This window comes from Solanum pennellii, chromosome 10 (genome assembly GCF_001406875.1).
Source record: "Solanum pennellii chromosome 10, SPENNV200".
Classification (NCBI taxonomy): domain Eukaryota; kingdom Viridiplantae; phylum Streptophyta; class Magnoliopsida; order Solanales; family Solanaceae; genus Solanum; species Solanum pennellii.
The window spans coordinates 81,916,593-81,932,691 of NC_028646.1; the positions used below are offsets into that span (position 1 = coordinate 81,916,593).

Genomic DNA, 16,099 nt, shown 5'->3' on the forward strand with positions numbered 1-16,099 from the left:
TATATATATATATATATATATATTGAGTTGCTCTATATTTTAAAATAATTATGTAATTTTCTCTCCTCCCCTCTCTCTTTCTCCATCTTTCTCTCTTTACCCCTCATTTTATGTCTCTTTCTCCCCTTTTTGCTTGATTTATGAGGCTTAATTATTAGTGTATATTTTGATATCAAATATGTATATTGATGAATGCATCAATGCATATTTTGATACAAATGTATTTGGTATCAAGATACATGTGTACTAAATATTTAATGTCGTATACATTCATAAATTTGATATCGGATATATGAAATGAAATTGATAGCAAGAACGGAATTGATTTTGGATGCACATATATATGACATAATTTTACATACCCAAATAAATAAAATTTGTGAAACTTATACACATTTTAAAATACAAATATATAGGGAGAGAGACGAGCAAGAGAACTAGTGTAGCACAAATACATACAAACTACGCTTAGATATGGTGTATCTTGAACAAATTACGCTTAATTTAATCCATATGTATATGAGATACACATATTTATTTCATCCGATATATGTATTTGAATCACTTAATAACAATTCTAATTGCATGAAAATATTGTCGAAGTGTAGTTAACTAATTTTATGATCTTAAAGATATTATATAAAAAAAATGAAACTAGAGAGTTGTCAAAAAAAAAAATTTAAAAATAAACTATAAGGTAAATCAAATAAATTGAAACGGAGAATATATTATGTTCCTTGAACAATAGTAATCATACTAATTCCTAGGATGCCCCTACTATTATTTCGAAACAATTTTTTTTTTTTTTTTTTTTGTATTCATGCATATTTCTCAATAGCTAACTGTTAAATTATAAATAAAATTGACATATGTGGCCATGTGGGAAATCCTTTTGCTGAAACTGACATATTTATGTATGTTTCTTTTATGGGACATATTTATGTACGGTTGAATATACAAGTAGCTAGTTATAGTAAGATATTTAGATAAATAGGAAAAGTGAAAAATATCTTCAAGTTTAAATTATGCAAAATTGAAAAAAAATATCCCAATTAAGTTAAGAGTTTGATCTAACTCTGTTTCTATTTATTTGGTATCAAATGTTAAAATTATCATTAACCATCAAGTCAATACACCTAAAGAATATCTAATTATACAGTTATCTTTCGTAGAAGGGAATTATGTAAGTTAAACCTCGAACATATATCTGATAACATGATAAATTGTTGAGTTAAATAGATGCATCTTTTGCCTTTTCTTGTCTTTCTAACTGAGTCTAATCTAGCATTGAAGCTTTGCTTAATTTGTGTAGTGTTATCTAAATATTTTTTTATCATAATTACTCGTATATTCATCTTTTGTAGTGTGTTTATCTGCCCTGTGTAGCTAATTAAATTATAAATCAATGTCTTAACTGAAAGATTTTATTTCAAATGAATTTAATAATTCTCATCTAAATGAAAATTAATGATGACATTACTATAATCTTATGTATGACTTATTTTTTCAGTTAAAAGTTGGATAAGGCTATTTTATTTTAGTTGGAAAATGAGATTAAAAAGAAAAGGTTACTTTCTGTTTATTTATTTATCAGTTAACATAATTTTAGATAGAAGAAAGAAGAAGAGAGTTCTTAAAAGTAATGATTTCATTAGAAATAAAATATATTTAAAAAGAAAATGACTAATATATATATTATATTTATTTTTTGGGGTGGTGCGGTGGTATGAGCTCGGGACTTTCATGTTGGAGGTTTCAAGTTCGAAATCCCTTGCCAGTGAAAGCAAGGGATTTGTCTTCTGGGTCGAGTTCGTCACACAGGCTTACCTAGTGCGAGATACCTCTCCTATATGGTTTGCGAGCTATTGTATAGGAGCGGGATTTTATCCTGTGCACGCTTAAAAGAATAGCAACTGCGGATTTTTCTTGTCGTCAAAAAAAATATTTTTTATTTATTAAATAATAATATGAGCTTGTTTAAATTAAACAATTAGTGGTAGAGATATTTCTCAATAAAACTACTTATAACAAAAATCTTTTTGGATCAAACTATTAACTAATGTCGTTTATATTCTTTATATATATTCAATTGCTTTGTGTGATATTTTCTATAAAAAAATTAGTATTGTTTGTCTTGACGTGAAAGTGCCACGTCAGGGTCATTCATGACATGGCTATTTAATAGAGTATTATTAGTACCTTTTTAAAAACTTCTTCTTTTTGTTTTTGTTTTTGTTTGTTTAGTGGTTTAATTGAACTTATTGTAATTTCCAATAATTGAAAAGTTGAAAAGAATCTTCTCAATGGCCTATGTATTCTTCATCATTTGAGTGATTTATTCAAGATTTTGGCCATTTACTATGAAAAATGTGTGTATTTTTTAAGATGTTTATTTGTGAATTAAGGATAAAGAAATTTTGAAGTTTACATGGTGTTAAGAGAGATTTATATAAATATTAAGCTGAAAAAAATGAATCGCTCAAGTAATTTTTCGATCTTTTTTATGTCAACAAAAAATAACATGTAATTGTTGTAACAAATTCTTTTGTGTCCTTTGAAATAAATAAAAAGTCACTCTAAAATAAGAGTATTTATGTGAACACACTTTTGAATTTATTTGTGGATTTTTTTATTCCATTCAACCTAAAGTGAGAAAAATAATTTTCAGTCAATTAACGTGGAAAATGCAAGTTTGACATAAGATATTTATCAGAAGAAAACAAAAAATAAAAAACAATTCAAATTTGCAATGTTATGTGATTTTTATTTCTTTTTTCTAACTTTTAGTTTTTAAGTTTTGATTTTTCTTAGTAGTAGTGACTTTTGCATATTGATAAGTGTTCAAAATAATGTAGTTAAGTGTAAAATAAATTCAAAACAAACATTTTGGAAAAATAAATAGGACCCATAGCAGTAGAAAAGCTCACTCACAACTTTTTGGCTGAATAAAAAATGACCAGACATCAATATAAGAAAGTTAAAATATCGCCATGAATAATCTATCATAAAGACTTTAGTACTTTTTATTAGTGTCAATATTTAGTGCCGCTAAAAGTTATTTTTGTTATTGTGTTTCTTGCTCTCTCTTTTTGCTTGTTTTGTAATTAGTATCAATATGTATTTTGATATAAGATATATGTATTTATGTAGGGATATAATGAAAAATATATATATCATCCTATATTTTGATATAAAATACATGTATGTATATATAAATATATGTATTTATATATAAATACATTAATAAATGTATTGTGCATGTTTTGATACTAAATACAAATATTTGATATCAAGATATATGCATTATCCGTAGATATCAAATACACAGTTGATATCAGATACACTAGATTAGATTAACTTCGGATGCATCGATATATGAAATTAATATTGGATACACAAAATTTATGAAACTAAAATACATTCTAAATACGAATACATAAAAGAGAGACAAGCGAGAGAGACAATATATGTATGTGTGTGTGTGTGTATATATATATATATATATATATATATATATATATATATATGTATATATATATATATCAACTTCATTAATTCACATGTATGTTCTCTTACAACTCCTTTTTAATTATGTCTTGATTAATTTATCTTGGTTTATTNGTTAGGAATCCTACTTTGGGACAAAGTTAGGTTTATCCTATAAATAAAGGGATTTTCTTCATTGTAAAGAACATCGATGAATCCTGAATATACTTCAAGATGAATAAGAAGTCTTTTCTTTTCTTCGTAATTTATTCTTCTTCTTGTTTATATAGTTTCATAACACCTATCATATTATAAATTATTAGTAATAAGTCTGAGTTCAAATAATGCGACATTTGGAAAAAATGAAAAGTCTATTGCACAATATCTCTCTCTCTCTCTCTCTCTCTATATATATATATATATATATATATATATATCACCTTTTTTTAGATGAAACAAATTACACATAATTTAACTTGTATGTATCAGAGATACATATATGTTTCCATCAGATACATGTATATCCGAAACAAGATTTCCTAACGGAAAATATAATTAAGAAAGCTTTTATTTAGCATATAACTAGCATCACTAATAATGTGTTTTGTGTTGTTTCCTCATGTATTATTACTTATGAGAAAAATTTCAGAAATATCAAATATAATAGATATTATAAGGCTTTTATGATATTGATAATTGCACTTCATAACTATAATTTTGTACGCTATGAAAGGTTGAGGTTCGTATATTTCACACGATTTTTATATTCCGCTAGTCCGTTTGTATATTTTACTTGTGAATATACAGACAACGTCAATCTATACGAATCCTGAATTTATACATTTAGAAAATTTTTAGAATTCCATTTGTATATTTCGCTTGCCACCAATATATAAACAAAGTAGTTTAGTTTGAATTTTCATATCATATATAAACAGATAGGTTAAATATATACAAATTATTATACAAAACAGAAATTGCACTATACACAATAATTTATAATATTACGAATTTTATCAGATTATGGTGTATTCAGATATATCCTGATTCATGTATCTTGGGATATATGGAGTCAAAATTATGTGTAATTTATTCTAGAAACACTTTTCATCCCATGTCGCTCACAACTCTCCTATGTACCTGATATCCAAGATACATGCAAATCACACCAGATACATACAGATAGATGTATCTAGTATGATTGCCATGTATATGCGATACATAACTATCTCTCTCCCCATTTCACTCGTCTCTCTCCCTATTTTGTGTATCTAGTAGCAAAAATATATGTATCTAGATGTATATTTTCAATAAACTCTCAATTAGTGATAAGATACGTAATTATTGGTAACGATGAAATCTTAAATACCGAATTGACTTTCGTTTTTAACAGATTAAAAAGAGGGAAAAAAAGACAAGTAAATTAAAACGAAAGAAGTATGTTCATTTCTAAAAATAGATTATTATTGTTCTCTTTAATTTACTTCTTCCCTAAATAAGAACTGAAATAAACCTAGTAGACCTTATTTGTTCTTCCACACATTCCTATAGTTAATTACATGAAAAAATAAATTTATTCAAATGATAATACCCACTATTCTGAGAAAAAGTATATTAAAGGCAAAGTACCTAATAATACACACAAAAAAAAAAAATTAAAGATTTAAAAATGTACTACCTCGTGATTTTATTTTATTTTTATCAAGTATATTACTTCATAATTAAATTCATTTAATCCTAGTTGACTTTCCTTTTTTTTTTTTATTTACTTGAGATAATGTATTTAAAAATATATAATATATTACTACTATGTTAGTGTTATTTTATTTGATTTATTGATTCTTATTAGTATTATATTATGATAATATTTTCTTCTTTTATGATCTTATTGTAGACACTGAACGTGTGGGCCGTGGAGTACTATAAATTTCCTTAAAAGACATTTCGAATATTTCACAAATTGATGAAATATTCATATAGGGATCAAATTAAAATTATATAGTTCGAGAAATACGTTATGAATCATGAATAAATCTTAGAAAAGTAGAATCAAGAAAGGAATAAAATTGTACTCGCAATTGATAAATAAAATTATGTCTTTTTTCTTTTGTGATTATAATTTATTTTGTATCACTTTAAAATTTCTTACAAATACTTGTAAGTATTTAATGATTAACAATTATTTCTTTCTTATTTTAATATATTAGCTCAATCTACTTTAGTCTCAAATTTAATTAAATTAATCTGTCGATTTGACACTTCTAATTTTCCTTACTTAACCCAAAATAAAAATAAAATGATTGAGTTCGATTGATAATTTCAAATTTAATCTGCTGACGTTGTAAAAAAAAAGGATAATCAAGATCCTATGCAAAAAGCCAGGATCTTTTTTTATATAATAATAATAATAATAATAATAATAATAATAATAATAATATCTTATTGAATAATTAGATCCTTTTGTTCTGTAAAAATGCTTATCAACTAGTAGTATTATCTTTTATTGGAAAGCTAGTGGGATTTATCATAACTCGATGGGTTTTATTCAGACTCAATTTATCTCAATTAAATTTATGTTTTTCAATAATGCATATGTAAATTTTATTTTTATCTTATATCTTATAAAGTAATTAGTTTTAGCAGAACTTTAGAAGAGAAAAAAATCCTTCAATCGCGATATATGATATTATCATCAATATTTTGAATTAAAAATTAAGATATTTAATAATATTTTCTCTCTTAAAAATATTCCGTATGACGAATCGTACTTTAATATATGCTTTATCCAATACAATTTTAAATCCATACTTCAAATATTCTATTTTAATTTTGTTCAATCTTAACTTTTCAAACTTAAAATTTAACTTCAAACCTTTAATCTAACACTAGCGCTGACTAGTATCATGTTCGTTAATACTATATCATTTACAAATATAATATACAATAAAATATTTTTTCTATATAAATCGCGTCAATTTATTTATCACCGAAAAAAATAGAAAAGGACGAGAACTGATCCGTCACGTAAGAAGAGAAGATGACACTTATGTGTTGCTATAAGAACGTGAGATCCATGTGATTCTGATCCTACCTGGTCATACTCCAAATAAATTACTTTAATTATAATATTTTTCGAATTTTAAAATTTAAATTAATTTATTTTTATCATAATTTTTTAAATATATATTTATTAATTATTTTAAATTGTTAATTATTATGATGTATTTTTATGTAATTTATAAATATATAAATTTCATTTCAAAAACGCATAAATTTTCAGTTAAATTTTAATGATTTGGCTCTTAAAAAAATAAAAAAGTGTTACATAAATTCGTATACAGAAATATTCTTTTCAGTTAGTGTATATCAAAACTGATAGTAATTTGTTTGTCTTTTAAAAAATTTAAGTAACTAACTTTAATTTTATTATTTTTTTTTTACTAATAATGCATATCACCAAGTTGACATAACCTTTTGAATGATTAATTAATTTAATTAGATGACGTCATTCATCCAACTCATCTAAATTTAATTAGAACAATTATCTATCCATATTTATATAAATCTTTATTCATTTATCAATCTAAATTGCTCTTGCTTTAACAAGTTATCTCCCTTTACTCCATTTTACATATAAAAACATTTTTCTATACAAAGTCACTTTTTTAATCCACTTTCTTTCTTTCTTTTTATTAAAAAAAAAGTTTGTGTTTTTTAGTTCCTTTCCGTTATTTCCCCAGTTAAACCTACACCTAACTTTTAAAGAAAAAAACAAAAAGATAAACTAGGCATTATCTGGGAATTCTTTTCAGAATATATATCATTTTAAAATTATTTATGTCTCTAGCCTAATATTTTTTTGTATTATTTAAATATTTTTAAATTGACATATTTATTAAAAAAAATTGACATAACATATTTATCGTTTTATCCTTATTGATTATGAAGTATATTAATTAAAAACTTAAATTTTCAAAAAGTTCTACCTTCTACAATGTAATTAATTGAGAATATAATAGGTTTAAAAATTTGTCTTTTCTTGATTTGTCAAAATAAACAAGTAATTAAGAACAACTAAAAAAGAAAAAAATGAAGAAGTAATTAGGAACAGAGAGTGTACGATAAATTAAAATAGATTAGATCAGCTCAATATTTTATAATTTTGCAGCAGATGAGATTGCTCTTTCAATAATCAAAGATTTCGAACGCGAATTTCAAGTATAAAGAAATCCTAATAGAAAGCATTTTTTACCAAATCGATCATAAAACAAATTCGAAATAATCGAATTTTAATACCGATAAGCAAGCGAGAAAATAAAGAAAAAATTAGGAGAGAGGGATTACGTGTTAATTGACAAATAATGTGAGTGTTAGCCACGTCATTCTGATAATGAAATCAGCAAATATGGGACCCAATAGTCTAAGATCCGGCCCACAATCAGTAGGGCCCATTTCGTATGTGGTCGTACGTACGTCCACTTATGCTTTCGGGTACAAGTCTTTTCTGCATCATGCATTAATTTTGATAATAGCACTTTACGTCCCTCTTTTAATGATTAATGCTTATTTTAGTCCTATTAGTATTTGATTTAAATATATTTAATTTTTTAATTAGGAATCTTTGATTTTATAGTTATAAAATACAAGCTTAATACAACAAATGTGTAATTAGATGACTTATTCAATAGGAGTAGTCTTTTTAAGATTTATTTTTGATAAATAGATTTAGATATTTTAAATTTTTTATTTTAACGATTAAATTATTAAGACAGGTTATAAAAATCAACTCTATTATATATATATTTAGTATTAAGCTTTGCTAATGAAATATTTTCATTCTTATCTATATTAGCAATTAGTCACAATAATAATGATTACGATTGAAAATCCATAAGTTATCATAACGATTTAAGTTTATTATATTATGCATAGCTATCATATTTTCTTCACAAATTAAAGCATATTTAAGTGCAACAAATTTCATAACAAAAAGAAAAACATCTTTTTCAACATTTGTCTCTTTGTATCTATTCTTCTTTTCTCTTTTATTGAAAAAAAACAAAATTATATTTATTTTATTTCCCCAGTTAAACCTTCCACGATTACATCTAACTTTATTAAAGTTTATAAACAAAAAGGTAGATATGGCAAAGGTAGATGAGACATTACATAATATACCTTCCTTAAATCATAAACAAAAAAATGGTGCAACGAATTAAATTACCTTTTTCTTAATTAAACTTCTCAATATCAAAATTTTAATGTAAAAATAATATTAATAAAAAGTAAACGAATTACATTTAAATGATTCAGATTTTAATATGAATATCAATCGTCGTGCTTTAGTGTGAAAAGTTATTTAGAAAAGCCACATCATCTTTAATAAGGGACCCACATTACCATTAGTGGGTCCCATTTCGTATGTGGTCGTACGTACGTTTCCCTATGATTTCGGGTACAAGTCTATCTAGGGAAGGTCTTTTCTATATCATCTTTAAATTCTAATTACTGATATTAGCACTTTTAGTCCCTCCTTTACTCATTAATGTACATTTTGATCCGTTTAATTTTTAATTAATTAAAATATTTTTATTTTTATAGAAATATGTTATGTTTATTTGAACAACTTTTTAGTGATGTTGTAAGATAAGTATTGAAAATACTTTTTATTCATAAAATTATTAATAATTTTAAAAATGTTCATCTTTTTAACTAATTAAACTAAGATACGTTATTAATTTATCATATTATATAAAAAGTGATCTTAAAATCTTAATAAAAATCTAAAGAAATATTGAAAAAATTCATAAATTTAGCGAGAATTTAGAGATGTATTTTAGTTTCAAGATCAATCGTGTATTTAAGTTTAATTATCAAGTAAAGAGTGTTTTAAGAGTGTCCATAGTTTAAAAATAAAACTAATAATTCATGTTGAATTTAACGAGGCTTCTTTCAAACTATTAAAGATTACATATTCTTAGCCAGATTTTACAAGGACAATAATTGAAGGACTAGAAATGCTATTAACTATAAAGTTTTTTCCTTTTTTTTTAATGGGATGGTGGGGGTGGGGGGTTTGTACTAAAAATGATAAAATCTTCCAAGTTTCTTCCACCCATAAATAGTCTAGTATGTATTGAAGCTCTTTTTTCAGATTTTATCAATTTTCTCTTGTTGAATTAATAATTAAGAAGATAATTATGGAGTGGGATTGGTTAAGAGATTTCTTAAAAGGGATGATTAAGCCATTTGCTGCACTTGTTGTTGTGTTTATGGCAATTGGATTATCTTATGTACAAAAATTGGGACTTGAAGGAGAAATGATTTATTCAGTATTTAGAGCATTTCTTCAACTATCCATTATTGGATTTGTTCTTCAATTCATTTTCACTCAGAAGAATGTTACTTGGATCATCCTTGCTTATCTATTCATGGTATGTTCTAATTTCTCTCTCGTACCATCACTCATATAATAGTGTTATTATCTCAAAAAAATAATAATATTTAGTTAGATGATCATCTAAGAAATCAATCGTTTAATTCTTCTTGTTTATTGTGTTTTCAAATTTAGAAAAAGTAAATGCTGAAAATTAAATGTAGTATAATCTTTCTACATATGTGCTGGTAATTTAGTTTTCCAAATTTGTTTAAGACAAAATTATTTGAGATTGATTTGATATATCTCTGACAATAGATGCATGTGTCCATATGTAATATGTAAATACGAAATCATCATAGAAGTCAAAATTTTAAATTTATGAAAATCGTTCGTTTGTAATTTATAAATATGAAATGTTGAAGAATGAACATATTTAGTAGACCTCATACAAATTCAGATTGGAGTTAAAATTTAAAATTTATTGATTGAAAATTTTAATTCGTTTAAATTGTTGAATTTTAGGTAATAACCTATACGTATAGCTGAGAAAACTATAATTTCTATGGTATGAAAGTAAACCTCATATAATTGCATAATATAACGTGAAAATAAGAGAATCTATGTAAACATAGCAAACAAAAATATGTTGTACATTTTTATAGAAGGAAAAGAAATTTTATAGGCTAATTCTATTAACTGAAAATGAAAATATGTTTTTAGTCATATAATTAGTACATTTATTTCAGGTCATGTGCTTTAGAAGTTCTAAAAAAAAAATACTGCTTGTATTATTATTCTCTTTCTGTTTTAAATTATTTATCGTAATTATAGAATAATTATTTAAAATCTTTTGTTTTATTTTAAATAAAAGCGAAATAAGAAAAAAATACTTCTAATTAAGATTATTTCAAAATGCCTATAAGAAAATAAAATAAATAATTTAAGATGGACAGAGGGTAAGATAATTTACATGGACCAACATAATATTTATATATCAAATCTCGATTTTAGTAGATCTTTTACTTCTTCCTTAGGTCATTAATTACCTTTCTCGTTTCATTAAAACTTTATGTTTCTTTTGACTTTTAGTAAAGAATAATTCTTTAGAAGAATCGATATGAGTTATAATAGAATATTTGTGATCCTTTTGTTCTTAGCTAGAGATTTCGAATCTAAATTTTATTTATAAAAAAATCATATTGAGAGAATCTCTATGATAATAAATATAGCTTGCAATGCATAGACTCGTATTAAATGGAGTATTTGCAAATGATGTACTAAAAAAAATAATCAACAAGGACACGTTCTTATTCTTATTAAATAATTTTTTTATTTGCACTTGTATTTTATTTTATGAATATTATCATCAACAAATTGATTGTGGAATCCAAAAAGAAAAAAGCAAAATAATATTCTTCTCCCACTTGCTGATACTAATGTTGACTTTATTTTATTTTGCATCCCATGTTCTCTGTTTTATATTTTATTTTCCATTTGGAGTATTGGTATTGGTTTCCACTTCCCAATCTCTTAATTGATACCTTTCAAATCATCTTTACTACTCCCACTTACACATAATTAAAAACCTCCTTTTTGGTATGACATCATAATATATATCTTTTTCAAAAAAATAAAAAATTAATACGCTCGTTAAATTGATTTTAACTGATATATATATTGTGAGTTAACACTTAAACTTGTATAAAGTTGAACAAGTAGACGCTGCAGTTCTACAGATACAGAAAAATAGGCTTACTTTGGTAATATTTGTTGATTTTTTAGGTTACAATTGCTGGTTATACTGCTGGACAACGTGCTAAACATGTACCAAGAGGAAAATACATAGCTGGAGTTTCAATTCTGGCTGGAACTTCTGTTACTATGTTCTTGTTGGTTATTTTGAATGTTTTCCCTTTCACTCCTCGTTACATTATTCCTGTCGCGGGGATGATGGTTGGCAACGCAATGACAGTTACTGGGGTTACAATGAAGAAACTCCGCGATGACATCAAGATACAAATGGCCCTGGTACGTTAAGTTTTAAATCTTAATGTAGGCATGATGTCACATGGTTTCTTTTCTTTATGTGACAAAACAAATTCGAAGTTTTTAGAAAGAAAGTATGACTATTGAAACTTGTTTTCATTAACATGTCATTACATTTTTGTGTGGTTATAAGACATTTGAAATGTATTGTCTTAAACAATTGTGTTGCTATAAAGGGTAAAATGAGAAGTTTAAGTTAAGGTATTTCTAAATTTAGAAAGTTGACATTCTTGTTTGAACTGTTAAAAAGAAAATATTGTCACATAAACTGAAACGGAAGAAGTAGAGAAGTTGCTCAATTTTGATAGTACATTGCTATAAAATTAGTTTCAATTTTAGTAAATGAAAGATTTGGTCTATACTGAGTATGTTGTTCATTGTTGGTGACAAATTTGGTCTATACTGAGTATGTTGTTCGTTGTTGTTGCCAAATTTGGTCTATGGTGAGTATGTTGTTCGTTGTTGTTGACAAATTTGGTGTATGTATATACTAAAAAATGTAGTTTGTTTGGCTAGGTAGAGACAGCATTGGCTCTAGGGGCAACTCCTAGGCAAGCAACACTGCAGCAAGTGAAAAGATCACTTGTTATTGCTCTGTCTCCAGTGTTAGACAATGCAAAAACAGTTGGTCTTATATCACTTCCAGGTGCAATGACAGGACTAATTATGGGAGGAGCCTCTCCTCTCGAGGCGATTCAACTGCAGATTGTTGTAATGAACATGCTTATCGGGGCATCAACTGTTAGCAGCATCTTCTCAACGTACCTCTCGTGGCCCTCCTTCTTCACCAAAGCTTATCAGTTAGAAACCAAAGTTTTCTCCTCAGAGTGAAGAAAGGGGTTTTGAGTTTGAAACTAATGAAAACAAAGTTTTTTCATATGGCAATCACATGTCAGTTTTTCGATACCTGAAATTTGAATTTCCAATGACATGTATTTTACGGGTTAATAAACACATAGTTTTATGACTTTATTGTTATATAGGAACTAGTAATTTTGACTTGATAGTGATCTCTAATGAGTTCAAATCAGAAAAAAAAAATGTCAATTTCGATTTACAGAAGCAGAACAATTGTTACATTCTGATCACCACAAAATGTGTTATATTAGAGATCATATCTCCCCTAAAGTTGGAGCATCGCCATTAATCATGACGATGCTCCAATATTGAAATCAGATATGTTTAAACCCGACTATTTCTTCTACCTCTCCCACGTTGAGCTTTTTGGGGACTCGATGGGCGTCTCAATGGAGCTGGTGATTTTACAGCTACATTGTGTTTTCTTCCTCTACCACGTCTCACATTTCCAGTATTCACCGGTTTAGGTGGTAAAACTGGTGGTGTGAGACGTACATTGGCAGGTAACGCCGCAGGCAGATTCACCTGTAAAACTGGTGGTGCAACAACACCACTCACATTGTTAACAGGATTCAACGGGTTAACGCCTTTTACGTTCCCAATTGGATCATATGAGCAAACAACAATGGCGCCTTTTTGACCATCACAATATACAAAACCACTACACCCAACTTTGGTTGTAGATCTCCATATAACGTTTAAGTAGTGACCACATTCACATCCTGCACGTTCAGGTTGGCAATTGCATTGATTCGTCGCGTGGTTGAAGAATTGCTTCTCTCCAAACCATTTCTGGACAATGCTAGTTGCTGTATTCTGCCTGTAGAGTTCCCAGAATATGTTCTCTCCGTAAGGGCTTGTGGAGTGGTGCCTGTAATCGCATTGCTGCTTACGCTGGTTCGCCCATGACTGGGAGAACGCAGCTAAGTTGGCGTCCCACTGTAAATGTGGAACGCCAACGCTTGATCTCAAATCATTATGTGATTTGAGGAATTCCTGTTGGACCCAATCGAATTGAGGGACAACTGCTTCTGTAAATGAAATGAAAATGGAAAATAGCAGCAAAATTGCTGCTGTTGATAAGATTTGGGATTTTGATATTAGCATTGACATTGATAATGACAATGCATATAAAAAAAATCTTAAATGGATTAATAGAAAAATGGTTTCAACTAATTTACATCTTTTTAGTTTTTGTTTTTTTGAGTTTTATGTTAGTTGTATACGAAAAGAGCAGCGTTAAAAGAGGAATTAAGGTATGACCATGTTCAAATTCATATTCACCTCAAAAGATAATTAAAAGGTCAAACAATTCCAAACAAAGGAGTACATTTTTTCATACTACCTTCAATATTAAATAAACTATATAGAGTAGCAAAACTCGGAATTTTAAAGCATCATTAACAAAGTTGATTTAGTAAAATTACAATCAAGTTAAAACATATTTTATCCGTCTAGGCATCAATAACAATTTTCCATTTACATTTTGCGCAAAAGCAGACAGGATAAAACTTACCTGCATCAAGTGTTTACACCAAGCCAATACATGCATGCCAGTTGCTTAAATTTATTGTTTATTTTACTTTACTAAATCATGTAGTGATGCATTTTGCATTGATTTGGTGTAAACACCCGTGCACACAAGTTTTTTTCCCTTCAAGACAATCAACTTTTAAAATTCAGAACACCATGATCCCTTGATTTCTATAATACATCAAAGTTCCATCCACTCATCAGTAAGAAGTATGAAAAAGTTTTCCATCCTAATTGAAACAATACAAGTACTCAGAAAATGTGTAAAAATTAGGATAGAATGAGAGTACTAAAGAATGGAAAAATAAAACAACAGAAATGCATAAAATCATTGAAGATAGGTTTTGCTGAAAGCTCAAAGACTAGAAACACAGCTAAATTAACATTGCTGTTTACAATTAACATAACAAGAAGAACAAACATATAACTAGACGTCTTCGTAATACATCAAACCTACTTCTACACGGCCATCGACTGCAGCCTACAAGATTTACCTGGAGATACTAGGTAGTTGAACAACACCTCGTTTGTGTCAATCTGTCCGAAATGACCCACATCAAGATTTTAAGAGAACTTGGAAAGCTCTTAAACCATTGAACCTTTCATAAAAAACAGCAAAAAAGAACCAGTTTGAAGGAATGTGGATTTGACGACTTGACCATCATATAACTCCAGCAGTGTGTGCAAACAAGTTTCACAACCATTTGAGATGCACTAGCACGTAGCAAATATATATTGCAACAGATATAACTAGTCTTACCTTTCTAACTATGAAGAACCCAACAAGAAGATCAAATTTAGCATGGCCAAACCATATGATGCATCAAAGAGAAGTACAGATTTCTTGGATCTTTAAAAGCAAGACAAATGCTTATCTGCTAGAAAACACAAAATGCACTACACTTCCCACTTCAGCTATTAGAGTTATGAAGGGTCAATAAGGTTATATTAAATAGCCAAATCAATGGAAACTTCTAACCACGGGGAACATTTAAGTTTTAACATCAAGCAATCTCTAATCTACTCTGAACCACTTGGATAAGTCGAAACAAAAAATCTAGCACTGGTTGATCCTTGACATGCAACAGGAGTCTATATTTTTACTATGTTTAAGGGCAATGCACTACAATATAAAAGTGACACATATTGCAGATTAATAACTGAGAGATTGATGATGAAGTCGTCAAATCAAACCCTTCCAAGGATACTTTGGTCGTAGTTTCATCATTTTTAATATTGATCATGGGTCATTTCCGGTAGTTTGATGCCAAGGAGGTGGTTGTCAATTATCCTAGTGCTCTCCAGAAACACATAGTATGCTATTTTAGAAAGACCAGAAAAGCCTTTTGTGCAGTAATCGAAAGCCAAAATTTATATAAGCTACAGAAAGGTCAAAAACTTTAGTATCCAAGCCCACCGACCTGCAAGAATTGGAAAAAAGTGGTTAAAAGATGAGGAACTCCAATTCTGCAGTTAACAAGGCCCTAACCACAACCCAACAACAGTAAACTATACAATCAAGCAAGTCTTACTCGTTAATGAAGTTTGGAATCATTCAGGTTCTCCAGCCTTGTCCACAGCAACAGCTTCCTGAATTAGATATATCCATAGATTAGGAAAAAGCTATTACATTACATAAAGAAATAAGAGAAAGATCCCTATAGATGATATACACTAGTTGGAAATAAGTTTTTTGTCTTTGTTAGAGCGTTAACTGTGAACCTACTGCTTTTGTACATGTACTTGACCTTATCATAGATTTATATGCCAGTAAAAATATAGAAAATCGTTGTTAGT

The 16,099-nt window shown here is 27.7% G+C and overlaps 3 protein-coding genes across 3 annotated transcripts in view; 1 reads left to right on the plus strand and 2 right to left on the minus strand.

Moving 5' to 3' along the window:
* The first annotated feature begins 9,686 nt into the window (after positions 1-9,686).
* Positions 9,687-12,889, plus strand: LOC107032280 (protein ALUMINUM SENSITIVE 3). Its single transcript, XM_015233868.2, has 3 exons — positions 9,687-9,920; positions 11,648-11,893; positions 12,428-12,889. The coding sequence occupies exons 1-3, from the start codon at positions 9,687-9,689 to the stop codon at positions 12,740-12,742; spliced, it is 795 nt and encodes a 264-aa protein (XP_015089354.1). The 3' UTR covers positions 12,743-12,889.
* A 43-nt stretch (positions 12,890-12,932) lies between these two features.
* LOC107032281 (pathogenesis-related protein PRB1-2-like) lies at positions 12,933-14,042 on the minus strand. Its single transcript, XM_015233869.2, has one exon. The coding sequence runs from the start codon at positions 13,880-13,882 to the stop codon at positions 13,094-13,096; it is 789 nt and encodes a 262-aa protein (XP_015089355.1). The 5' UTR covers positions 13,883-14,042; the 3' UTR covers positions 12,933-13,093.
* A 588-nt stretch (positions 14,043-14,630) lies between these two features.
* The window catches only part of LOC107002509 (protein MODIFIER OF SNC1 11-like), a 5,469-nt gene continuing 4,000 nt past the window's right edge, over positions 14,631-16,099 (minus strand). Inside the window, exons 5-6 of the mRNA XM_015200562.2 lie at positions 15,835-15,892; positions 14,631-15,723 (exon numbers count right to left, since the gene is read on the minus strand). Coding sequence (XP_015056048.1) covers positions 15,854-15,892 — 39 coding nt within the window. The 3' untranslated portion in view covers positions 14,631-15,723; positions 15,835-15,853. The remainder of the gene's footprint in view (positions 15,724-15,834; positions 15,893-16,099) is intronic.